The sequence below is a fragment of the Nannobrachium achirus genome (assembly GCF_963921795.1).
Source record: "Nannobrachium achirus genome assembly, chromosome: 15".
In the NCBI taxonomy this organism is placed as follows: domain Eukaryota; kingdom Metazoa; phylum Chordata; class Actinopteri; order Myctophiformes; family Myctophidae; genus Nannobrachium; species Nannobrachium achirus.
This window is the reverse complement of record NC_137822.1, coordinates 50,088,110-50,114,357: the sequence shown is the minus strand read 5'-3', so window position 1 is coordinate 50,114,357 and position 26,248 is coordinate 50,088,110. Positions and strand designations below refer to the sequence as shown.

The following is a 26,248-nucleotide window of genomic DNA, read 5'->3' as shown; positions in this document are numbered from 1 at the left end:
CTTGACCTTTCGAGTTAGGAGTGTCGTAGAGACACGAGACCGGGTTTGTTGGATTCAGCGTCAAAAAGTAAGTCAGAATAAGTGTCTTTTATCCGAAAGAATGTGTAATCGTGTTGGTGGCGTGCAAATTTCGTGTCTTTTTCGCAATCATAAAGGGTTCAAAGTGTCGGAGAGACACGAAACCCATTCCATCGGATCAGGCATCCTTCAAATATGAAAAGTGTTTCCTGCGTAAAACAAACAGATTTTTTTAGATTTTTTTATTGATTTTAAGGACAAAAATCCGGGTTTCGGTGTCTTTTTCGCAATCGTAAAGGGTTTAAAGTGTCGGAGAGACACGAAACCCATTCCATCAGATCGGGCATGCTTCAAATATGAAACGTGTGTCCTGCCTGAAACAAAACATATTTTTTTGATTTTTGTATTCATTTTAAGGACAAAGGGCCTGTTTTGACGCCTAAAACGACCCTTTTCCTTGACCTTTCGAGTTAGGAGTGCCGTGTACACAGGATCTACAGAGCTGGCTGGAGCATGGAGCAGCCTGGTGGAGTCTGGTGCAGTCATCTAACTACCCCCCTTCCCTGGTCTATACTCCTATTGGGCAGGACTGGGCTGGACTTAGGTTTGCTGGAGTCTATTGGGCTCTGGTAGACTGTATTGGGCTCTGGTGGGCCGTGTTGTGCTGTGATGGGCTCTGTTGGGCTACACGAGACAGTACAGTACTAAAGCCTGAACATGTTCATGTAAAACTATTGGCTGTGTACACAAAGTCATGTAAAACTATTGCCCGTATATACAGGGGTTAATTATTATAATTGAATTTAAGGACACAACTGTTCAAGTGTGGAGAGCTACAGAGCTGGCGAGAGCCTAGTGCAGTGTTCCAGACGGATCCAGCCTCATATACTCCCCTTATAAGTCAGTGGTTCAACTATGGGACCCCTAGAGGGGTCTCCATACTCCCCTTATAAGTCAGTGGTTCAACTATGGGACCCCTAGAGGGGTCTCCAAATGATCTTGGGTGGTCCCAAATGTTTAGCTTAATGTGAAACATTGTTTTTCCACTCAACAGTATACAGAGGCTATCTGCACATTTCTAAAGAGACAATTTAAGGACTTTTTAATACTTTTAAAATGATAAATTAAATATTAGGGGCAGAAATTGTGAAAATATCAGATCTACATGCTCACGCCGCCCTGCGTTGTGAGGTGTTGTGAGCATGTAGATCTGCTATTTTCACAAGGCCGTGTTTTACAAAATGTAACGCCTCAACTCTTTGTCCAAACAGTGAGGCATTGTGAGCTTGAAGATTAGCTATTTTCGCCATCTGTTGGAACCAAGTCAAATAAATGCAAGGCCTACAATTCTCTGTCTGTCTGTCTGTCTGTCTGTCTGTCTGTCTGTCTGTCTGTCTGTCTGTCTGTCTGTCTGTCTGTCTGTCTGTCTGTCTATCTGGCAATATCCTCAGGGTGTCCAGTCAAAACACCACAAAACTGACATTCAAGGAGTAGTTCACCCCCAAAATGACTTATTTTTTCAATGTATTACTCACGCCATGGAGACTTGAGTTCAATAGAAAAAAAGTCACTTTGGGGGTGAACTACTCCTTTAATGAAATGTTTTTCTTCTCTTCACCCACACCAAATGATCACCACTCTGTTTTGTTACACACGTGTGGTTCTAAAGATGAAAGAAAAATGCAGGGCATTCACAATCCGGCTAATTAAACAACAAACAAATTGGAATTATCAGAAATATTAGTTAGTCGCACGCATACTGTACCAACAAAACACAGTAAGTCCAAATGGAAAACAAATACACTTGCACTGATCTGAAACATTCTCTCCCAGTGAACTTGACTGACCAGGGAACAAAGACAGACTGGTGCCACTCATCAAGCAGAAGCCACTGATCAAAAGAAGGCACTAATTGACCACACCTGGCTTGGTGGCCTGAGTGGTGTAGTATAGTGTGTTGACAGCAAGGCTTATGCAGGCCAACCTACTCTGTCCCTGGCATGTGCGAGGTGCTTGTAGATCTGTGAGGTGCTTGTAGATCTTCTGTATTGGGTTTTTTAACTAGTTTGAAGTGTTGGTGCCATGCTGTGACAGCTTGAAGCAGGGATGGCTCCCCACAAACCCAATTGTGATGAAAAATATTTATGAAATAAATAAATGATATATATATATGTTACAGTATGTTCAAGAAACCAGTAAAAGTTGTCAAGGAGCACTCGTTTTGACGTTCACCACACACTAATCACCACCAGATGGCGACGTCAGCCACTGCTCTGCCATTCACCAGAGTGTATATAAGAGAGTTACGTCACGCTTTGAACTCGCCGCAGACCGGAAGTGTTTACTCTTTATTTACTAGCCTAGCCTAGCCTAGCCTAGCCTAGCCTAGCCATTAGCTCCATTGTAGTCACTTGGACAGGGCGTTTAACGTGCGCTTGCCCAGGCCTTACGGCCTGGGCATAAATATAACGATTGCATTCACCACGGCTTCGTAACTCGCGCGGCGCTCCGCCGGCCGCGCGGCCCTGGCCCGCTGGCCTTCGCGCCGCTTGGGGCTTCGTGGACCCAGGGGGGCCTCGTAACTCGTGTGGGCTTTGTGGATACAGGGGGGCTTCGGTAGCCGCTCGCAGTGTCGTGGACAATAGAGCGGCGCACCGCCTGGAGTACGTTGTTGTGGCGACCGCTTGCTCCGCCCCGTGCCGCACCACGAGTGCTCCGCGTCTCGAATGTGCTGTTTCTCTAATATACTATGACATATATATATATATATATATATATATATATGTATATATATATATGTGTGTGTGTGTGTGTGTGTGTGTGTGTGTGTGTGTGTGTGTGTGTGTGTGTGTGAAAGACAACTGACTTTTATGTAAACCATACTATATGGACAGTTTGTTCTGCATGTCACTATGCTGGAAAGTGTCCTAATCGGGAGATAAGCCCTGGGGGTCCCTGGAGGGGTGGAGGTTGTGGATTGGCAGGCAAGGAGTGTGTGTGCAAAGTTTGGCATTGAGTAATATGCTGGCTGTGTACACATGTTCACAGCGGCGTCAGTTCAGGAAAGGCTAAGGTATGGCAACATGACTGGTGTCTTGCAAGACACCAATCATGTTGCCATACCTTAGCAACAGGCACGATGAAAAGTACATTTAATTATTTCCCCCCTGTAGCCAAGGTATGGATAAGCCCACAGTGTCCCTCTGAGGGTCCCCCGACCTCACTTTGAGAACCACCACGGACCACTTGATAAGCCCACAGTGTCCCTCTGAGGGTTCATGTAAAACTACTGGTCGTGGACACCACCTAGGGCCTGTGTACATATGGCTCTCTGCTGCCCCCCATTAAGAAACTATAGACGGCACAGACCGTGTACACGAAGGGCAGGAGCAAGTGGTCAAGTCCCATAGAATCTATGGGAAATGTACGAAGTCGTGTACAAAGTCAGTACAGTACTAAAGCCTGAACATGTTCATGTAAAACTATTGGCTGTGTACACAAAGTCATGTAAAACTATTGCCCGTATATACAGGGGTTAATTATTATAATTGAATTTAACTCATTGAGTGCCAGCCTATCACCACTAGAGGGCGCCCAGTGACCAGAGAATAATAGAGATATGCTGGTAATGCATGCCCAAGCCCTGGAGCCCAAGCCCAAGCCCTACTTGCCTGAACACTTTCCTTTGTGCATGTACAGGAAGAGGATGAAGTTAGCTTGAAGTTAGCTATTGGCTACCAAGCATTTTAGAAGCCTTATTTTCGTCAACTTAGCCATGATTAAACCTTGCACACCTCATGCATGGGAAAAAAACAGAGAAGAATGAGCTCTAAAAAATCCAATGCAATCCTGGATTGCATTGGAGTGGATTTGTGCAGTTTGTTCACAGCTTTCAAACAAAAAAATCCGATTGGAAATCCGTTCAGGCATTCTTGAGATAATCGCCATTATGTTTTACATGTAATGTAAACAAAAATGGCTGCCCTGTATGTTAGATGGGGTTGTATGGGGGTGGAACATGCAAAATCGCGATTGAAATCATGTTCACCAGATTTGATGGGGTCCAAAAAAAAAAAAAAAAAAATCAAAAAAAAAAATTTCAAATTTTTTTTTTTTTTTTTTTAAAAGCCGAACTTGTTCGGGATCGGCACTCTACGATACGCTAATAAAGCCGAACTAGTTCGGGATTGGCACTCAATGAGTTAAGGACACAACTGTTCAAGTGTGGAGAGCTACAGAGCTGGCGAGAGCCTAGTGCAGTGTTCCAGACGGATCCAGCCTCATATACTCCCCTTATAAGTCAGTGGTTCAACTATGGGACCCCTAGAGGGGTCTCCATACTCCCCTTATAAGTCAGTGGTTCAACTATGGGACCCCTAGAGGGGTCTCCAAATGATCTTGGGTGGTCCCAAATGTTTAGCTTAATGTGAAACATTGTTTTTCCACTCAACAGTATACAGAGGCTATCTGCACATTTCTAAAGAGACAATTTAAGGACTTTTTAATACTTTTAAAATGATAAATTAAATATTAGGGGCAGAAATTGTGAAAATATCAGATCTACATGCTCACGCCGCCCTGCGTTGTGAGGTGTTGTGAGCATGTAGATCTGCTATTTTCACAAGGCCGTGTTTTACAAAATGTAACGCCTCAACTCTTTGTCCAAACAGTGAGGCATTGTGAGCTTGAAGATTAGCTATTTTCGCCATCTGTTGGAACCAAGTCAAATAAATGCAAGGCCTACAATTCTCTGTCTGTCTGTCTGTCTGTCTGTCTGTCTGTCTGTCTGTCTGTCTGTCTGTCTATCTGGCAATATCCTCAGGGTGTCCAGTCAAAACACCACAAAACTGACATTCAAGGAGTAGTTCACCCCCAAAATGACTTATTTTTTCAATGTATTACTCACGCCATGGAGACTTGAGTTCAATAGAAAAAAAGTCACTTTGGGGGTGAACTACTCCTTTAATGAAATGTTTTTCTTCTCTTCACCCACACCAAATGATCACCACTCTGTTTTGTTACACACGTGTGGTTCTAAAGATGAAAGAAAAATGCAGGGCATTCACAATCCGGCTAATTAAACAACAAACAAATTGGAATTATCAGAAATATTAGTTAGTCGCACGCATACTGTACCAACAAAACACAGTAAGTCCAAATGGAAAACAAATACACTTGCACTGATCTGAAACATTCTCTCCCAGTGAACTTGACTGACCAGGGAACAAAGACAGACTGGTGCCACTCATCAAGCAGAAGCCACTGATCAAAAGAAGGCACTAATTGACCACACCTGGCTTGGTGGCCTGAGTGGTGTAGTATAGTGTGTTGACAGCAAGGCTTATGCAGGCCAACCTACTCTGTCCCTGGCATGTGCGAGGTGCTTGTAGATCTGTGAGGTGCTTGTAGATCTTCTGTATTGGGTTTTTTAACTAGTTTGAAGTGTTGGTGCCATGCTGTGACAGCTTGAAGCAGGGATGGCTCCCCACAAACCCAATTGTGATGAAAAATATTTATGAAATAAATAAATGATATATATATATGTTACAGTATGTTCAAGAAACCAGTAAAAGTTGTCAAGGAGCACTCGTTTTGACGTTCACCACACACTAATCACCACCAGATGGCGACGTCAGCCACTGCTCTGCCATTCACCAGAGTGTATATAAGAGAGTTACGTCACGCTTTGAACTCGCCGCAGACCGGAAGTGTTTACTCTTTATTTACTAGCCTAGCCTAGCCTAGCCTAGCCTAGCCTAGCCATTAGCTCCATTGTAGTCACTTGGACAGGGCGTTTAACGTGCGCTTGCCCAGGCCTTACGGCCTGGGCATAAATATAACGATTGCATTCACCACGGCTTCGTAACTCCCTGGCCCGCTGGCCTTCGCGCCGCTTGGGGCTTCGTGGACCCAGGGGGGCCTCGTAACTCGTTTGGGCTTCGTGGATACAGGGGGGCTTCGGTAGCCGCTCGCAGTGTCGTGGACAATAGAGCGGCGCACCGCCTGGAGTACGTTGTTGTGGCGACCGCTTGCTCCGCCCCGTGCCGCACCACGAGTGCTCCGCGTCTCGAATGTGCTGTTTCTCTAATATACTATGACATATATATATATATATATATATATATATATGTATATATATATATGTGTGTGTGTGTGTGTGTGTGTGTGTGTGTGTGTGTGTGTGTGTGTGTGTGTGTGTGTGTGTGTGAAAGACAACTGACTTTTATGTAAACCATACTATATGGACAGTTTGTTCTGCATGTCACTATGCTGGAAAGTGTCCTAATCGGGAGATAAGCCCTGGGGGTCCCTGGAGGGGTGGAGGTTGTGGATTGGCAGGCAAGGAGTGTGTGTGCAAAGTTTGGCATTGAGTAATATGCTGGCTGTGTACACATGTTCACAGCGGCGTCAGTTCAGGAAAGGCTAAGGTATGGCAACATGACTGGTGTCTTGCAAGACACCAATCATGTTGCCATACCTTAGCAACAGGCACGATGAAAAGTACATTTAATTATTTCCCCCCTGTAGCCAAGGTATGGATAAGCCCACAGTGTCCCTCTGAGGGTCCCCCGACCTCACTTTGAGAACCACCACGGACCACTTGATAAGCCCACAGTGTCCCTCTGAGGGTTCATGTAAAACTACTGGTCGTGGACACCACCTAGGGCCTGTGTACATATGGCTCTCTGCTGCCCCCCATTAAGAAACTATAGACGGCACAGACCGTGTACACGAAGGGCAGGAGCAAGTGGTCAAGTCCCATAGAATCTATGGGAAATGTAGGAAGTCGTGTACAAAGTCACCGGTTGGTCCACGAGCCATAGTTTTTTCCATTGTAGCTCCCTACAGTGTACACGACTTTGATTATCATTGTACATATCATTAAATCATTATTATTCTACATTATCATTATATCATTATCATTGTACTCACCTCCACAAACGCTGCCACCTCCTGTAGAACCAGGTTCCATTCCATCTGATCCTCAGTGTTGAACCTCTGAGTGTAGTCCTCGATCTCCTCTGAGAGTTCCTTTAATAATAATAATAATAATCAGACTCAAAATAAGACAGACAGACAGACAGACAGATAGATCCAGTAGACTACTGGAGAAGTGATCCAATAAAACTAACTAAGTGGCTCAGGGGGTAGAGTGTCCGGTAGAGCGGCCGGATGGTGAACTGCAAGGTTCCCGGTTCAATCCCGGGCTCCCCCAGAGTTAGTGTGGAAGAGTCCTTGAGCAAGACTCTGAACCCCTAAGGGCGGCCTTACACTAGCAGATAATCGGGCGCGATTGAATCGGGTAGAATTAAACACTACAGGATGATTATCTGACACGCTCTAACACACTCACACTAGCCGTTTTGAAAAGTCGGGCGCTCCGCACGCTACAGGATTCTATCCAGATTGAGTCGGGCCCGAACACAGCAATAATAAATAATAATGAATACAAATGTCACGGGGGCTGTTGTTTCGCCTTGCAACATGCACGCACACGCACATAGAAACAAACACATTATGTTATCCACTCACTCAACACACCATCGCCTCACACAACAACAACAAAAAAGCTTCAATATGAAGAGTCCAATTTTGATGACATGAGTTCACTTTGACAAGTTTCATGTAAATCCATGGATCAACTCTGACATTCCCTCTGTGTGCTGTGTGTCGCCTGCTTCTCATGGTGCCTGATTTATGATCAGTCGTATGACTGTGTAGCGCACAGAATATATCAGATCTCCAAGACCAAACTATGTCCCTCCGCGCCACGTTGTAGACTTGTAGATCAAGCTGGGCGTGTACTTTGACTTGCAAGGGCAAAGCGAGATGTGTGCTGTTGTTGGCAGTCTGACTGAATGCAGTGACTGCTGACTGGTAGCAGTTATTTCTTCTGTTTGTGTTTGATAGCGTCCTAAAACAAACCCGCTACAGTTGAGTTGTAATTCATTTCCCAATCATGATACAACCTAATGGACGGGACGAACGGTATGAAAAGTGTGTTTGTGTGTGTGTGTGTGTGTGTGTGTGTGAGTGAGAGAGGGAGAGATGGAGAGAGAAACAGAGAGAGATCTGTCGCTCAGATACCAAGCTCAGACTTGCGTCCATCAGCGGCTGTATTTTCTCTCTGGACCCCCACTGCTGTTCCAGTCTTCCAGACCAGTAGTGATCCAGGAAAATACCAAAGCTTCACTAAGACGTTGACCATACCTTCACTAGGATTTTGACCATACCTTCACTAGGACTTTGACCATACCTTCACTAAGACTTTGACCATACCTTCACTAGGACTTTGACCATACCTTCACTAAGACTTTGACCATACCTTCACTAGGACTTTGACCATACCTTCACTAGAACTTTGACCATACCTTCACTAGAACTTTGACCATACCTTCACTAGGACTTTGACCATACCTTCACTAGAACTTTGACCATACCTTCACTAGGACCTTGACCATACCTTCACTAGGACCTTGACCATACCTTCACTAGGACCTTGACCATACCTTCACTAAGACTTTGACCATACCTTCACTAGGACTTTGACCATACCTTCACTAGGACTTTGACCATACCTTCACTAGGACTTTGACCAGGTCCATCTTGTTGAGCAGTAAACAGACCACTATGTAGCGAGCGTAGTATCTGAGCTTCTTCACCACCAGCTCAGGCCTGGAAGAACAAGAAGAGGTTGTTTAACACAGTAATCTCCTGAGACAACTTCTAAAAGGTCTTCTCAATCCTAACAGTCTACTGAAATGTTTTTATGTCAGTGGTGCTCAAACGTTTTCATATCGAGGACCCCCAGATTGAGATGGACCCCCATCTGACCTGTCCTCCTTGTTGACCTGGTAGTAGTAGGACCTCACCTGTCTTCCTTGTTGACCTGGTAGTAGTAGGACCTCTGGCGGATGGCTGAGTAGAAGGAGAAGGCCTCGTTCAGGTAGCTGGTTTCTGACGTCCGAAGACTGGAGCACAAAACAAGAAGGACTGCATCAACTCATCAACCCACTAATCATCAAGTCATTGATCATCAATTCATTGATCATCATGTCATTAATCATCAAGTCATTGATCATCAACTCATTAATCATCAAATCATTGATCATCAAGTCATTGATCATCAACTCATTAATCAACTCATTGATTATCAAGTAATTAATCATCAAATCATTGATCATCAAATCATTAATCATCAACTCATTAATCATCAACTCATTATGATCATCAACTCATTGATCATCAACTCATTAATCATCAAATCATTGATCATCAAATCATTGATCATCAACTCATTGATCATCAAGTCATTAATCATCAACTCATTGATCATCAAGTCATTAATCATCAACTCATTGATCATCAAGTCATTAATCATCAACTCATTGATCATCAACTCATTGATCATCAACTCATTGATCATCAACTCATTAATCATCAAGTCATTGATCATCAACTCATTGATCATCAACTCATTGATCATCAAATCATTGATCATCAACTCATTAATCATCAAATCATTGATCATCAAATCATTGATCATCAACTCATTGATCATCAAGTCATTAATCATCAACTCATTGATCATCAACTCATCATTGATCATCAACTCATTGATCATCAACTCATTGATCATCAAGTCATTAATCATCAACTCATTGATCATCAACTCATTGATCATCAAGTCATTAATCATCAACTCATTGATCATCAACTCATTGATCATCAAGTCATTAATCATCAACTCATTGATCATCAAGTCATTGATCATCAACTAATTGATCATCAAGTCATTGATCATCAACTCATTAATCATCAATTCATTAATCATCAAGTCATTGATCATCAACTCATTAATCATCAATTTATTAATCATCAAGTCATTGAACATCAACTCATTAATCATCAACTCATTGATCATCAACTCATTGATCATCAACTCATTGATCATCAACTCATTAATCATCAAATCATTGATCATCAAGTCATTAATCATCAACTCATTGATCATCAACTCATTGATCATCAACTCATTGATCATCAAGTCATTGATCATCAACTCATTGATCATCAACTCATTGATCATCAACTCATTGATTATCAACTCATTAATCATCAACTCATTGATCATCAACTCATTGATTATCAACTCATTAATCATCAACTCATTAATAATCAACTCATTAACTCATTGGTTGTTTACGGCTGAGGGATCCGAAGATTTTTCTAAGTCTTTCACTGCTGGCTTCTCCTACCTGTTAAAGCGGGCGCTAATCCAGTTCCCACAGTGCGTGATCGGACACTGCTATGCATCGTGTGTTTGTGTATCCCATCAGCTTCTCAAATCCGTTGAAACTTTGAAAATGGATCAATCCGTTCTCCATCTGTAAGCCGTGGTGTTTACACAGAAAGCTAACGGGACGGAAAATAGATTGTGGCCTCAATGTTAATCGGCCCGCTCAATAATGTGTCCGTGTAGAAAACGATCCCAGGAGCATTTAGTTCCGGCCTATTTTAGTTCGGCTTCAATAAAAACATTTTTTTAATTAAAGCTTATTAAATCTTCGGGTTCCTCGGGCATGGCAAAGAAGCCCTACAGTTGTGTTAATCAGGGTTCCCACTCATGTTTAAGAGCATGGAGATCTTTCACAACACTGAACACTCCCACATAGCACTGCACAGTGTGAACCCATCGAGTATATCTGCCTGAACTAACCTCGCAAGCTACGTATCATTCATCACTACTACTTACTAGTAGTAATAATAATCATTATTATTATCATTATTCTAATCATCACTACCACTTAGTAGTAATGGTAGTAAACCTATCATTATTACTAGTAATGGTAGTAAACCTTACTAGTAATGGTAGTAAACCTATATTCTTACTAGTAATGGTAGTAAAGTTGTCCGATCTTGGATGCAACCTCTCCGATCTGCCATCTCTTCAACCCATAGCGGCTGTCCAGCACCTGCCTGATCACAAAACAACAACAACACGTTCATTACACTCATGTTGGCTTGAAGTACTGTAAGTGATATGTTTAAACGGTTGTTTTTGTTAAAAGCTCTATATTGTGACAGAAATCATTGCTTGTGTGGGTAAAGTTTATTCGCTATAGAGGGTTTTAGAGGGTTTTGTGGGTAAAGTGTATTCGGTATAGAGGTTTTAGATGGATTTGTGGGTAAAGTGTATTCGGTATAGAGATTTTAGATGGATTTGTGGGTAAAGTTTATTCGGTATAGAGGGTTTGAGGGATTTGTGGGTAAAGTGTATTCGGTATAGAGGTTTTAGAGGGATTTGTGGGTAAAGTGTATTCGGTATAGAGGTTTTAGAGGGATTTGTGGGTAAAGTGTATTCAGTATAGAGGTTTTAGAGGGATTTGTGGGTAAAGTGTATTCGGTATAGAGGGTTTAGAGGGTTTTAGAGGGATTTGTGGGTAAAGTGTATTCGCTATAGAGGGTTTTAGAGGGATTTGTGGGTAAAGTGTATTCGCTATAGAGGGTTTAGATGGATTTGTGGGTAAAGTGGGTATAGAGGGTTTAGATGGATATGTGGGTAAAGTGGGTATAGAGGGTTTAGAGGGTTTTGTGGGTAAAGTGGGTATAGAGGGTATAGAGGGTATAGTGGGTATAGAGGGTATAGAGGTTTTGTGGGTAAAGATACTAAAAGTCAGCTGACCTGTGCTGCTGCTGGAACTTCCACAGCTTGGTGTAGACGTCAAACGTCCGTCCAAAATACGACTGCCACTGTTTGTGTCCGTACTGAGGGAGGTCTCTGGAACATATCATAACATAATATACTGTACAATACAACTGCCACTGTTTGTGTCCGTACTGAGGGAGGTCTCTGGAACATATCATAACATAATATACTGTACAATACAACTGCCACTGTTTGTGTCCGTACTGAGGGAGGTCTCTGGAACATATCATAACATAATATACTGTACAATACAACTGCCACTGTTTGTGTCCGTACTGAGGGAGGTCTCTGGAACATATCATAACATAATATACTGTACAATACAACTGCCACTGTTTGTGTCCGTACTGAGGGAGGTCTCTGGAACATATCATAACATAATATACTGTACAATACAACTGCCACTGTTTGTGTCCGTACTGAGGGAGGTCTCTGGAACATATCATAACATAATATACTGTACAATACAACTGCCACTGTTTGTGTCCGTACTGAGGGAGGTCTCTGGAACATATCATAACATAATATACTGTACAATACAACTGCCACTGTTTGTGTCCGTACTGAGGGAGGTCTCTGGAACATATCATAACATAATATACTGTACAATACAACTGCCACTGTTTGTGTCCGTACTGAGGGAGGTCTCTGGAACATATCATAACATAATATACTGTACAATACAACTGCCACTGTTTGTGTCCGTACTGAGGGAGGTCTCTGGAACATATCATAACATAATATACTGTACAATACAACTGCCACTGTTTGTGTCCGTACTGAGGGAGGTCTCTGGAACATATCATAACATAATATACTGTACAATACAACTGCCACTGTTTGTGTCCGTACTGAGGGAGGTCTCTGGAACATATTGATAAGATTAAAATGTTTAATATGGTATAGATATCATTTTCAGTGTTAAAAGTCAATGCCATGATGTTTTGAACAAATAACTAACGCAGGAGAATGACGCTGAGAGATGCCAATCAGGTCAAAATGCCCAGGACACTGGATAACGGATTGATAATGCCAATCCATATCTGGCCTTGTCCTTCTCTTTACTGGGCCCACGACAACATGAAAACATCTGATATCTATTGTTATGTTCTACATTGTTATTTTCTATTGGCCAATGAAAGTCTTCTATGCTGTGTACACTCAACTATATATGTGAAATCATTATGCTTTGTACTGGGAGAGCTACGATGGGTGATTTTGCTCTATTGTACAGTACAATTTAAACTGACTATATTTTCAATACAACTTATCAAAAAACGCATATTCCCCGGTGTGGTCTCATTCATTGTGTGGAGTACTTTATTATGGTTGGGGAAAACTGTTTATCCATATGGAATATGATCCAAATTCCATCAAATGGCCCATTCGATTGCCGGATTAGCTCCGAGGAGATATTGGGGACTCAACTTTGTTGGACTCATTCTCTTCTCCGCTGCTAGAACCAGTTACGGATTTCTACTGAGTTGACGTTTATGGATTCGATACAGCTGGACAGTTTGTTTTGGAATCCCACTTCGTTCATCTCTGCTAGTAACAACCAGCCGAGGATATTATCAGACGTTTCCCCTGCAAGCAAACTAGCTTTTATTTCATCCTCCACCTACCCGACCAGCTGCAAAATGGGAAATGCACAGGGAGGCAGAGAACACCTGCCGAAATCTAAACAACCTTTTTACAAACGGAACAACACCTTTGAGTTTGAAGCGTCTCTTCAAAGCTTGGAGAATGAACTGATAACAGCTTTAATGGCTAAGATAGACAATGAGGAAATGAAACAGGTTGTTTCTAGGTGCCCCACAATTGCACCATTTTTGCCCATATGGAGAAAGGAATTCGGATATGATGACTCTCTCCCACATCAACATATCGATAAAATCTCACAACGGTCTGAAGAAAGCCGAAATGGAGGCGGCCAGGTTTGGCTCTGGCACAGCGTTCCACACCAGGAGCCTTTCACGGACGGTCTCTCTCCCCTCATCTCTCCGCACAAGAGACTTGAGAGGCGGGCTCCATTCTCACACACTAAGTCCTAATTCACCACAATCCGGGGTTCAGACGTTTGTACCTGCTAAGTTAGAGACTAGCTATCTTTAGCCCAAGCTGCGTTTTTATTGTTTAATGTTTTTAGTCTATTGTTTTGTTGCTTTTTGTTGCACGAAGGAGTAACAGAATAGAGACTGAGGTTTCCTATTCTGAAGACATAGCAGCCGTTTGGCCACGGAGATTGCTTGTCAAGTTGGTGTATCAGTACGAGACTTCAGTATAGATTTCATTTTATGCTCCAGAACAGCTGTTTCAAGACGTTCTGACGGAAATCTTTTTTTTGGGGCCAGAACATATTTTGTTCTGAAGGAATGTCTCTTCGGCCAGTACGGTACCCAATACGGCTGATTAGAGCCACTTAATCACATAAGAAATAGCGTGGTTATTTTAATTAGTAGATTTCCTTTATGGTCCAGAACAGAACGTTCTGACGGAAATCTTCATGCTTTACGCTTACACGTCTTCGTTTTCGTCTCAGTCTTATCTTATTTTATTTTATTTAATTTACGTCTCAGGTCACTGAGATGTTGAATACAGGAGCTTTTTATCTCAGCGCTCCCAAGAATTTTTTTTTTTTAAAGAAACATGACCATTCAAGCTAAAAAAGCCCCCTGCTCCGAGAAGCAGTGTTTTTATCGTGTAAAACCTGGACCCACACGGATGAGATGTTAATACCCTGACCCAATCATTTCCTGGAACATTTCAATGGATATGTGCGGCGCTGCGGAGAAATCGGACATTATTTGCCACTGGATGCCTTTCACTCACAACGCGATGGGACGCGTTGTGAGCTTGTAGATCTGCAAACCTCATTAGGAAGGAACAGACAACGCAAACAATGTTTTCTGAAGGGCTTGACATTGCCCCCCCCCCCCCCCCCAGCCGAACCTGGCTGGCATTGCCTTTCACAACGCGTCACGCGATGGGACGCGTTGTGAGCTTGTAGATCTGCTACGTGACTTTCATGGATTACAATGTCCCGAAAAGAACAAACACTCTGTTGACCCTGGGGACGCCCCGAGACAATGGTACTATATATTTTATTTACTTTTGACTAAGTACGACTTCTGAAAAAAAAAATATATATATATATCAAGTTCTGACTGACAAACCCTTTTATTAGTGTTAAATGTTTTTGATATATTGTCTGTCTAATCATCTCTAATCCAATTTTCCTCCCCTGGTTACATTTCGGTTTGTCTATTATGAAAGCAGGAAAATCAAACCAAGTATGAAGTGAGCAGTGCTACGGAATTCATGTGTTCTGTGCTTATCTTGCTTATGCTGCTGGCTCGCTTGCGCTTCTGCTTGCCCGCGCTCGCTTGACCGATGCTTACATTTTGGTTTATGGTTTATTATTGTTCTATTTTGAAAAAACTATGAGGGGATTTTATTTTGAGAAGCCACAAAGTCGCTTCTCAGCATTTTGACTCTGTGTTTGACCTTGCTCCCTCTCTCGAAAAGGGTCTCACTTTCTTTTGTCTTAATAATTTTTTTTCCCCATCAATGACAGGTGGGCTTGATTTTATTTTAGGGGACAGGACGGACTAATGACATGGCAGAACAGGTATAGTGGAACTAACTCCACCAACTCGCTACCAACTTGACTAACTGATTATCAGACACTCGATCAGGTGACTGACTGACGGACTGCTTTATTTTAATTTTATTTTAACCACTTTAATTTCATGACTGTTTATTTTATTTTAACCAGTTTTCTCCTGTCCTCCTGTTTTGTCGTGAAAGACACTATTTCCTGTAACAACTGAACGCTGCTGACTTGTTGAGATTGTTTTCATTCCTTTTAGAACACAACAAAAAACAACTGATAGTGTGCCTGTCTGCTGGAAGACAGGCCTTCAAGGTTAGAGGGTCTGTGTGTGTGAGATTTATTATTAATGTCAACATCCCCCAACCAACTCAAAATAGATCCTCAATTATTTAGACATGTACCAAAAACGTTACTTTCACCAATATTTGCCAAAATCCATCTTTAACACGTAAACTGCAGTATGGGTTAAAGATGGAAGAGGCCTATCAGCCCTGTGTTTCTATTTTATTTTTCTTATTTTATTTCTTTAAGTTTCATTCATTTTCTGGTTTTCTAACCTTTTTAATAGAGAGGCCTTCAGTAGGCCTCACTAACGGTTGTTTTGGAAAAGCCTATCTTGTTATGGTACACTCCACCCCACAGGCCCACAGGCCTGGTAGCTCACTCTGAATCACTGTCATGTCCTGATGTACTGTACTTCCGTACAGTAAATGACCACCTAGACCATATTTTAACAAATTATCCAAACATCAACAAAACAATTTTTGTCACACCCAATTTTCAATGTTTGGCTGTGCCAAAACGGGAGGGAATGTGTTTGGAGAATTAATGTGTTTGTATTAATGTGTTAATATTTTTTCATTTTTAATTTATTTTAATACCTTTCAATTTTAATTTATTTCATATTTTCATTTTTTCTGAATTCATATTTCATTTTCTGATTTCATATTTACATATCCCACTTTGTTTTCATCTCATTTTATTCCAGAATATATATATATATATATATTTCATTTTGCTTAACCATGCTTAAATCTGTTTCCCCCTAACAGAACAAACTTATTACAATTAGACACAAATTGTGTCCCTTGGTGATGTATATCTAAAACAAATCAAACATAGTCTCACACCACTGCTCGTCGGTGCTGGAGCACTTAACACTACGGTGCAGACCGTTTTACCTACCCAGAGAATTTCCTTGTGTGTTGCTGACGGCTGTATACATCCCACCAGAAGTGAATGCATCCGAAGCTATGGACGAGCTAAGCGATGTCATTTGTAAGCAGGAAAATAAGCACCCGGAAGCCATTTCAATCGTGGCGGGGGACTTTAACCACTGCAACTTGAAATCGGTGTTGCCGCACTTCTACCAGCACGTTAAGTGCCCAACAAGGAAGGTAAGGACGCTGGATCACTGTTATTCCACCATCAAGGATGCCTACAAAGCGGTCCAACGGCCCCACTTTGGGAGATCTGACCACCATGCGGTGCTACTACTACCTGCCTACAAGCAGAGAATGAAGAGCGAACAACCCAGGGTGAGGTCTGTACAGTGCTGGTCCACAGATAATGTATCTAAACTCCAGGGCTGCTTTGAATCGACAGAATGGTCCATCTTCAAAGACTCAGCCACAAGTTTGGATAACTATGCTGACACTGTCACCAGCTATGTTAAATTCTGTGTGGATAATTGCATCCCAGCGCGAACCGTTCGCTCCTATCCCAACGAGAAGCCGTGGATGAACCAGGATACTCGTCTGAAGTTGAGGGAGCGCCGAGCCGCTTTTCAATCTGGGGACGAGGAACGGTACAAAAAATCCAGATACGACCTGAGGAGGGCGATCAGAGACGCTAAGAGACAATATAGGGACAAACTGGAGAACAACTATAGTGGCTGTGACGCACGGCGTATGTGGAGAGGGCTGCAGGCGATTACGGATTACAAACCGAAGCCGGCTGTTATTAACACCTCGGACTCTCTACCGGACGAATTGAATAACTTTTTCGCCCGCTTTGAATCTCACAACACGGACCCAGTTACACCGGTGCGGGGTACACCCGGTGCGGTGGAGCTGCAGGTGACACAACGAGATGTGAGTAAAACTTTTAAAAGCGTTGGGACTCATAAGGCGGCCGGTCCTGATGGGATTGCCTCACGTGTCCTTAAGTTGTGTTTTGACCAGCTTTCGGGAGTCTTTACTGACATTTTCAATATGTCCCTGTCATTGTGTGTGGTACCGTTGTGTTTCAAGGAAACCATAATTGTACCCATAGCAAAGAAAAAACCTGTCACCTGTCTTAATGACTATCGCCCTGTGGCTTTGACCTCTGTTCTTATGAAGTGTCTGGAAAAAATGGTTATATCACATATAACGCACATTATCCCTGCCAATACTGATCCATTACAGTTTGCATACTGTGCTAATAGATCAGTCGATGATGCTATTTCTCTCGCACTACACATTGCCTTGAAACATCTGGAGAATAAGAACTCTTATGTCAGACTACTCTTCATAGATTATAGCTCTGCCTTTAACACGATTGTACCATCTAAGCTTGTGTTGAAACTCAGGGGTCTTGGTCTGGGCAGTAGTATCTGCAACTGGCTGTTTGACTTTTTGACAGGCAGGCCACAATCTGTACGAATAGGGAACAAGCATTCATCTAAGATATTGACCAGGACTGGAGCGCCCCAGGGCTGTTGCCTCAGTCCCTTGTTGTATAGTCTGTTCACCTATGACTGTGTTGCCAGGTGTGGAAATAATTCTATTCTCAAATTTGCAGATGACACCACGGTTATAGGACTAATATCCAACGATGATGAGAGGGCCTATAGGAGGGAAATTGAAGAGCTAACCCTATGGTGCCAGAATAACAATCTCTCTCTAAATGTTAGTAAAACAAAAGAGATCATCGTCGACTTTAGGAAATCTGAAGTCAATCACAGTCCCGTAACCATAAATGGTTCACCTGTAGACATAGTGGACAGTTTCAAATTCCTGGGTGTTCACATAACAAACTCACTCACATGGTCTCAAAACAGCGAAGGTATCCTTAAGAAAGCGCAGCAGCGATTGTACTTTCTGCGGCGCCTCAGGAGATTTGGCCTAAGCACCAAGGCTCTTGTTAATTTCTATCGCTGTACCATAGAAAGTGTATTGACAGGATGCATAACAGTGTGGTTTGGTAACGTGACTGCTCAAGACAGTAAACAGTTACAGAGAATTGTGAAGAGAGCTGCCAAAATCATTGGCACAGAATTACCACAGCTACACACAATCTATAACACACGCTGTAAGAAAAAGACAGAGAACATCTTAAAGGACAGCTGTCATCCCGCCCATTCCCTGTTCTATCTCCTCCCTTCAAAAAAACGTTACCAGAGCATCAAATCTCACACCACCCGTTTCAGTAATAGTTTTTATGCTCAAGCAATCAGGTTGCTTAACGAAGAGATGGAAGCGAGACGTAGGTAGTCACGTGCAATATACGCAGTTTTTAAACTGTACACTGTCACACTGTATGGTTGTTTTGTTGTTTTTTTGGGTTGTCCTGGGTGACCTGTTGTTGTCGTATTGTTTTGTGTGCAATAAGGCTGAGAGTGCTCTTGGCACAAGCATTTCATTGTTTGTCTGTACTTGTATGGATACGCATTTGACTAATAAACCGAACCTGAACCTGAACCTGAACCTGAACATGTCTATACATAAATACACACAATGGTCTTAACTTAAGTAATTCTGATGTTTATTTTATTTTTCAGATTAATTGACTTATCTATGACAGACGGTCCATATCTCTTCCCATGATCTGTGACGAAGGATCATTTTTCGTGAGTACGAGGATTCAAGTCACATGAGTTCCTATATCATTTTTGTTAATATTTACAGCTGTCTTGTCACAACATACAACTCTCTTATTTTGATAAGATCTCATAGCCTCGTCTTGGAAATGTTAAATACTGAAATGTCATATTGGGTATAAAACCTTACTGAAATGATTAGGACAGAGGTCCTACCTTACTGTTGTGGAGTCAAAAAGTCCACCCTGGCTGGGACACCCTGGCGAAGGTCATAGGTCAAGCAAGGAATGGACCATGACCGCCACCACACTAATCAAATTTTCAAAATTCTACATTCGTCAATCTCAGGTGAGGCAACTTCACCAAACAAATCAAAACTTCAAAAAAAAAAAAAAAAAAAAAATATATATATATATATATATATATATATATATTATTCTCTTTCATTAAAGGCACTCTTTGTAGTGCATCCCACCATAAACCCAGGTGAGGCTGTGAAGCTGTTTATCACTAAATTTAGTGATAAAGTTTGTCATGGTGCGACAGGACAATGTTTGTTATTGATGGATCAAAGGTTTCCTTTTTCTATCAATATATTTTAAGGAACGTGTGATTTTCTCCTCACTCTCATAAAAATATTCTAACTCATGTTATCTAAACTTAAACAGGCCCCAAATTAAACAGGCCTTATTTGAGAAAATATCCTTGGTTTAATCTCAGACGGCCCTTTAACACGCTCCCCCCAATGAAACATTTTGTTAATTATTCATTTTAGGAATACTGATTCCAAATTATACAATCTTTAATTATGATATTCTGATTTAAATACCTTTGGAAATATACAGTTCTTTTGACTCTCCTCTTTAAAACTTAAAGCTATCGACTTAAATTGTTCAATTATTATGTTCTGTTTCAAATACCTTTAAAAAGTTTAACCCGTGTTTTCTTCCCTTGTTTATGTTCCTTTGACCCTTTAACACTTCAAATGCTATCTCACGGGGGATTGATAAGATTAAAATGTTTAATATGGTATAGATATCATTTTCAGTGTTAAAAGTCAATGCCATGATGTTTTGAACAAATAACTAACGCAGGAGAATGAGAGATGCCAATCAGGTCAAAATGCCCAGGACACTGGATAACGAATTGATAATGCCAATCCATATCTGGCCTTGTCCTTCTCTTTACTGGGCCCACGACAACATGAAAACATCTGATATCTATTGTTATGTTCTACATTGTTATTTTCTATTGGCCAATGAAAGTCTTCTATGCTGTGTACACTCAACTATATATGTGAAATCATTATGCTTTGTACTGGGAGAGCTACGATGGGTGATTTTGCTCTATTGTACAGTACAATTTAAACTGACTATATTTTCAATACAACTTATCAAAAAACGCATATTCCCCGGTGTGGTCTCATTCATTGTGTGGAGTACTTTATTATGGTTGGGGAAAACTGTTTATCCATATGGAATATGATCCAAATTCCATCACATATCATAACATAATATACTGTACAATACAACTGCCACTGTTTGTGTCCGTACTGAGGGAGGTCTCTGGAACATATCATAACATACTGTACATACTGTACATACTGTACATACTGTACTGAGTAGATCTCTGGAACATATCATAATATACTGTACATACTGTACATACTGTACTGATAGACATACAGTACTGAGTAGATCTCTGGAAGATATACCAGTGAAAACAGCCGATCTACAAGCACACAACGCCTCGCGCCGCGAGGCGTTGTGTGCTTGTAGATCGGCTGTTTTCACTAGTTTTGTGCGACAGTCTTGTATGATGAAGCAGGGCTTTGCTTTACCAAAAGACGTACACATTTGAAACTTGGAGATACGAGGTTTCTGCCCGACAGTGACAATATTTTAGTGATTATGTATGTGAGATAACAGCCATTTTGGTTAGAACTGACAATTACTTCAAGTTTAAAATGATACTAAATATTTTTTTAAGTGTCCAAATAAATTCCAAATATTATGAAATGATCTCACGGCACCCCTGGACTGCCGTCACGGCACCCCAGGGTGCCCCGTCACCCACTTTGAAAAAAACCCTGCTCTAGTCTACTATAACTGACCTGAGACCATTAAACAGTTGTTTACTCTTGTCCAGAAGGTAACAGAAGTCTATTAAACTGACCTGAGACCATTAAACAGTTGTTTACTCTTGTCCAGAAGGTAACAGAAGTCTATTAAACTGACCTCAGACCATTGAACAGTTGTTTACTCTTGTCCAGAAGGTAACAGAAGTCTATTAAACTGACCTGAGACCATTGAACAGCTGTTTGCTCTTGTCCAGAAGGTAACAGTAGTCTATTAAACTGACCTGAGACCATTGAACAGTTGTTTGCTCTTGTCCAGAAGGTAACAGAAGTCGGTGACCGTCTTCCTCTCTCCCAGTGGAATGTCCTCCTCTGTCTCTGCTCCTGTCATCACTCTGATCTCCTTCTCCTGGTCGCTCACCTGAGAGGACGCACAGACACGCACGCACACGCACGCACGCACGCACGCACGCACGCACGCACGCACGCACGCACGCACGCACGCACGCACGCACGCACGCACGCACGCACGCACGCACGCACGCACGCACGCACGCACGCACGCACGCACGCACGCACGCACGCACGCACGCACGCACGCACGCACGCACGCACGCACGCACGCACGCACGCACGCACGCACGCACGCACGCACGCACGCACGCACGCACGCACGCACGCACGCACGCACGCACGCACGCACGCACGCACGCACGCACGCACGCACGCACGCACGCACACACACACACACACACACACACACACACACACACACACACACACACACACACACACACACACACACACACACACACACACACACACACACACACACACACACACACACACACACACAGACAGACAGACACAGTGTTATTATTTGTATATATATATTTTTTTTCCAATTGGGGCCAGAATTGTTACAGAAAGACTCAAACTATCAAACAGACTCTATTGGTTAGACGTACAACCAATCAGAGTAGTGCCAAGGTGACACACTCGCCCTATATTTGCATACTGGGCCCTGGTTGGTTCCTCACGACTTGTGAGCCGTGAAATATTTGAATAACTGAGCAAGTTTTCTTGGCTTAAATCCTAGATTATGTAATGATGCTGCCACCATCATGTAGCCTCGCCTTGTCAGCGATTCTGAGCATTTTTACTAAACTTTGGAGATCCACAGATTTATGCTTTTTCCCCCAAGGAGACGTGGATAATGATGTCAAAACACTGGAAACCATGGCAGAGGAGGAGCAAGACATTAATGAATACAGTATATTAGTTGAATGCTTGATTCTGATTGGTCGAGCGCTGAAATCAGCTGTGAATTATAGGCGTATAATGACCGCTCCGCTCTATAATTCACCGCTGCCTAATCAACGGCTCAGAGCAGCTGTGTTTTTAGTGCCGTATCCAACATGTCAGCCATGTAAACAAACACACAGCGACATTTACAACCAAACATTGCTCTGAAGAATGTTTTTAAAAACATTTGAGGCAGTAACAGAAAATGGATTCTATTTGATCAGCACTTCCTTGTTTTCCAAGGCGACCGTGTTGCGCTCGGAGGGGACGCACTTTCAGCCGTCTGTAAACAAGGAAATACTTTGTTTTTAGTTTTGAGTCAAATTATTAATTTTATTTATTAGCCGGGTAATAAGTGCGATAAGGTCTTGCTGCTTGGTCATTATGGCTTATATGGACACTTCCGTCGTGTCCATATAAGCCATAATGACCGCGCAGCAAGACCTTATTATCGCATACATATTCTAATAGACGGACAGAGTGTTTTACAGTATTAAAGTAAATATTCTAATAGACAGGCAGGGTGTTTTACAGTATTACAGTAAATATTCTAATAGACAGGCAGGGTGTTTTACAGTATTACAGTAAATATCCTAATAGACAGGACAGGGTGTTTTACAGTATTACAGTAAATATTCTAATAGACAGGCAGGGTGTTTTACAGTATTACAGTAAATATCCTAATAGACAGGACAGGGTGTTTTACAGTATTACAGTAAATATTCTAATAGACAGGACAGGGTGTTTTACAGTATTACAGTAAATATTCTAATAGACAGGCAGGGTGTTTTACAGTATTACAGTAAAAATCCTAATAGACAGGACAGGGTGTTTTACAGTATTACAGTAAATATCCTAATAGACGGGGCAGGGTGTTTTACAGGTGGCCTAGTTGAGTAGAAATAGAGTAGGAAGTCAGTCACGTGGAGGTCTTTTTTAGGTTGACCCGACAATGTCCCACATTTGGATCCTCGAGCAGCCTGTGGCTTTATGGAACAATATATACTGTATGCAGCCTGTACAGTATGTAACAATATATACTGTATACAGCCTGTACAGTATGTAACAATATATACTGTATGCAGCCTGTACAGTATGTAACAATATATACTGTATACAGCCTGTACAGTATGTAACAATATATACTGTATACAGCCTGTACAGTATGTAACAATATATACTGTATACAGCATGTACATTATGTAACAATATATACTGTATACAGCCTGTACAGTATGTAACAATATATACTGTATACAGCCTGTACAGTATGTAACAATATATACTGTATACAGCCTGTACAGTATGTAACAATATATACTGTATACAGCATGTACAGTATGTAACAATATATACTGTATACAGCCTGTACAGTATGTAACAATATATACTGTATGCAGCATGTACAGTATGTAACAATATATACTGTATACAGCCTGTACAGTATGTAACAATATATTCTGTATGCAGCCTGTACAGTATGTAACAATATATACTGTATACAGCCTGTACAGTATGTAACAATATATACTGTATGCAGCCTGTACAGTATGTAACAATATATACTGTATACAGCCTGTACAGTATGTAACAATATATACTGTATACAGCCTTACAGTATGTAACAATATATACTGTATACAGCATGTACAGTATGTAACAATATATACTGTATGCAGCATGTACAGTATGTAACAATATATACTGTATACAGCCTGTACAGTATGTAACAATATATACTGTATACAGCCTGTACACTACAGTATGTAACAATATATACTGTATACAGCCTGTACAGTATGTAACAATATATACTGTATACAGCCTGTACAGTATGTAACAATATATACTGTATACAGCCTGTACAGTATGTAACAATATATACTGTATGCAGCCTGTACAGTATGTAACAATATATACTGTATGCAGCCTGTACAGTATGTAACAATATATACTGTATACAGCCTGTACAGTATGTAACAATATATACTGTATACAGCCTGTACAGTATGTAACAATATATACTGTATACAGCCTGTACAGTATGTAACAATATATACTGTATACAGCCTGTACAGTATGTAACAATATATACTGTATACAGCCTGTACAGTATGTGACAATATATACTGTATGCAGCCTGTACAGTATGTAACAATATATACTGTATACAGCCTGTACAGTATGTAACAATATATACTGTATACAGCCTGTACATTATGTAACACTATCAATATATACTGTATACAGCCTGTACAGTATGTAACAATATATTCTGTATACAGCCTGTACAGTATGTAACAATATATACTGTATACAGCCTGTACAGTGTGTAACACTATCAATATATACTGTATACAGCCTGTACAGTATGTAACAATATATACTGTATACAGCCTGTACAGTATGTAACAATATATACTGTATACAGCCTGTACAGTATGTAACAATATATACTGTATGCAGCCTGTACAGTATGTAACAATATATACTGTATGCAGCCTGTACAGTAAGTAACAATATATACTGTATACAGCCTGTACAGTATGTAACAATATAAACTGTATACAGCCTGTACAGTATGTAACAATATATACTGTATGCAGCCTGTACAGTATGTAACAATATATACTGTATACAGCCTGTACAGTATGTAACAATATATACTGTATGCAGAGCAGCCTGTAGATCAGCGGTTTTCAAAGTGGGTGACGGGGCACCCTGGGGTGCCGTGACAGCAGTCCAGGGGTGCTGCGAGATCATTTGATAATTTGGAATTTATTTGGACTCTTGAAAAAATATTTAGTATCATTTTAAACTTGAAGTACAAAGTTATTTTCAGTCAGTTCTAACCAAAATGGCTGTTATCCGGATCTACAAGCCGGATCTTAGCCGGATCTACAAGCACACAACGCCTCGCGATGCGAGGCGTTGTGTGCTTGTAGATCTGCTGTTTTCACTCTTTTAGTACATTTTAAAGATGATAAATAAAAAAGCTGCATTAAGCTTAGTTTTATCTGAAATCAACGGCATCTCATAACTTAAAAACTAACAACAGTTTGCACCTTCGGAATTTCTGTCTGGAAAAGACGTATTTGCTGTTCTGCCGACGATGTTTTGATGCGCTGATGACTACTGACTGGACCTGTCAGTCAAAGTGAGTAACTACGTCATGGCGTAATGCGTTGTCTATGGAGGACTCCCAGACTCTCCCCAGGGAGAGTCTGGCTGTTGCGAGGCTACCCATGACCCATGTTTCTCCCACACATTTTGTGAGCCTAGGATGGATCAGCGTTGAAGACAGGGTTAAACAACTGAAAATTGGATTGACTTTCAAAATAGTCAACATAAATCTGCCCTCCATCCCCTCAGTACCAGCATATCTGACCAAACACCTCCAACCACACCCACAACACCAGAGGGAGCAACACAACGATCTGATAACACAAACCATTAAGACACATATGGGTAAATTCTCCTTCTACAACACTGCCACTCAGGTGAGGAATTCCTTGACTACCTCCCTTAAAACATGTAGCTCGCTGGCATCCTTCAAAACTACCCTGAGGAAGAATGTAAACATAAAGTGTCTAAAAAGCATTCACAAAAAAATAGAACTTAAGTAAAATAGAACTAAAGTAATTAGGAGTAGGGTTGTCACAATTATTACATAATCGTCTAATCGCAATTAGACATAATTGCGATTATTTGACATAATCG

General features: G+C 41.4%; 1 protein-coding gene across 2 annotated transcripts in view; it reads right to left on the bottom strand.

The window, feature by feature from the left end:
* scai (suppressor of cancer cell invasion) overlaps positions 1-26,248 on the bottom strand; it is a 55,409-nt gene that overhangs the window by 23,353 nt on the left and 5,808 nt on the right. Inside the window, exons 2-7 of one of the 2 annotated variants that reach the window (XM_080743128.1) lie at positions 21,508-21,644; positions 11,705-11,800; positions 10,912-10,998; positions 8,892-8,990; positions 8,598-8,694; positions 6,952-7,050 (exon numbers count right to left, since the gene is read on the bottom strand). In XM_080743128.1, coding sequence (XP_080599254.1) covers positions 6,952-7,050; positions 8,598-8,694; positions 8,892-8,990; positions 10,912-10,998; positions 11,705-11,800; positions 21,508-21,614 — 585 coding nt within the window. In that variant the 5' untranslated portion in view covers positions 21,615-21,644. The remainder of the gene's footprint in view (positions 1-6,951; positions 7,051-8,597; positions 8,695-8,891; positions 8,991-10,911; positions 10,999-11,704; positions 11,801-21,507; positions 21,645-26,248) is intronic. The other variant, XM_080743129.1, reaches the window with a different exon arrangement.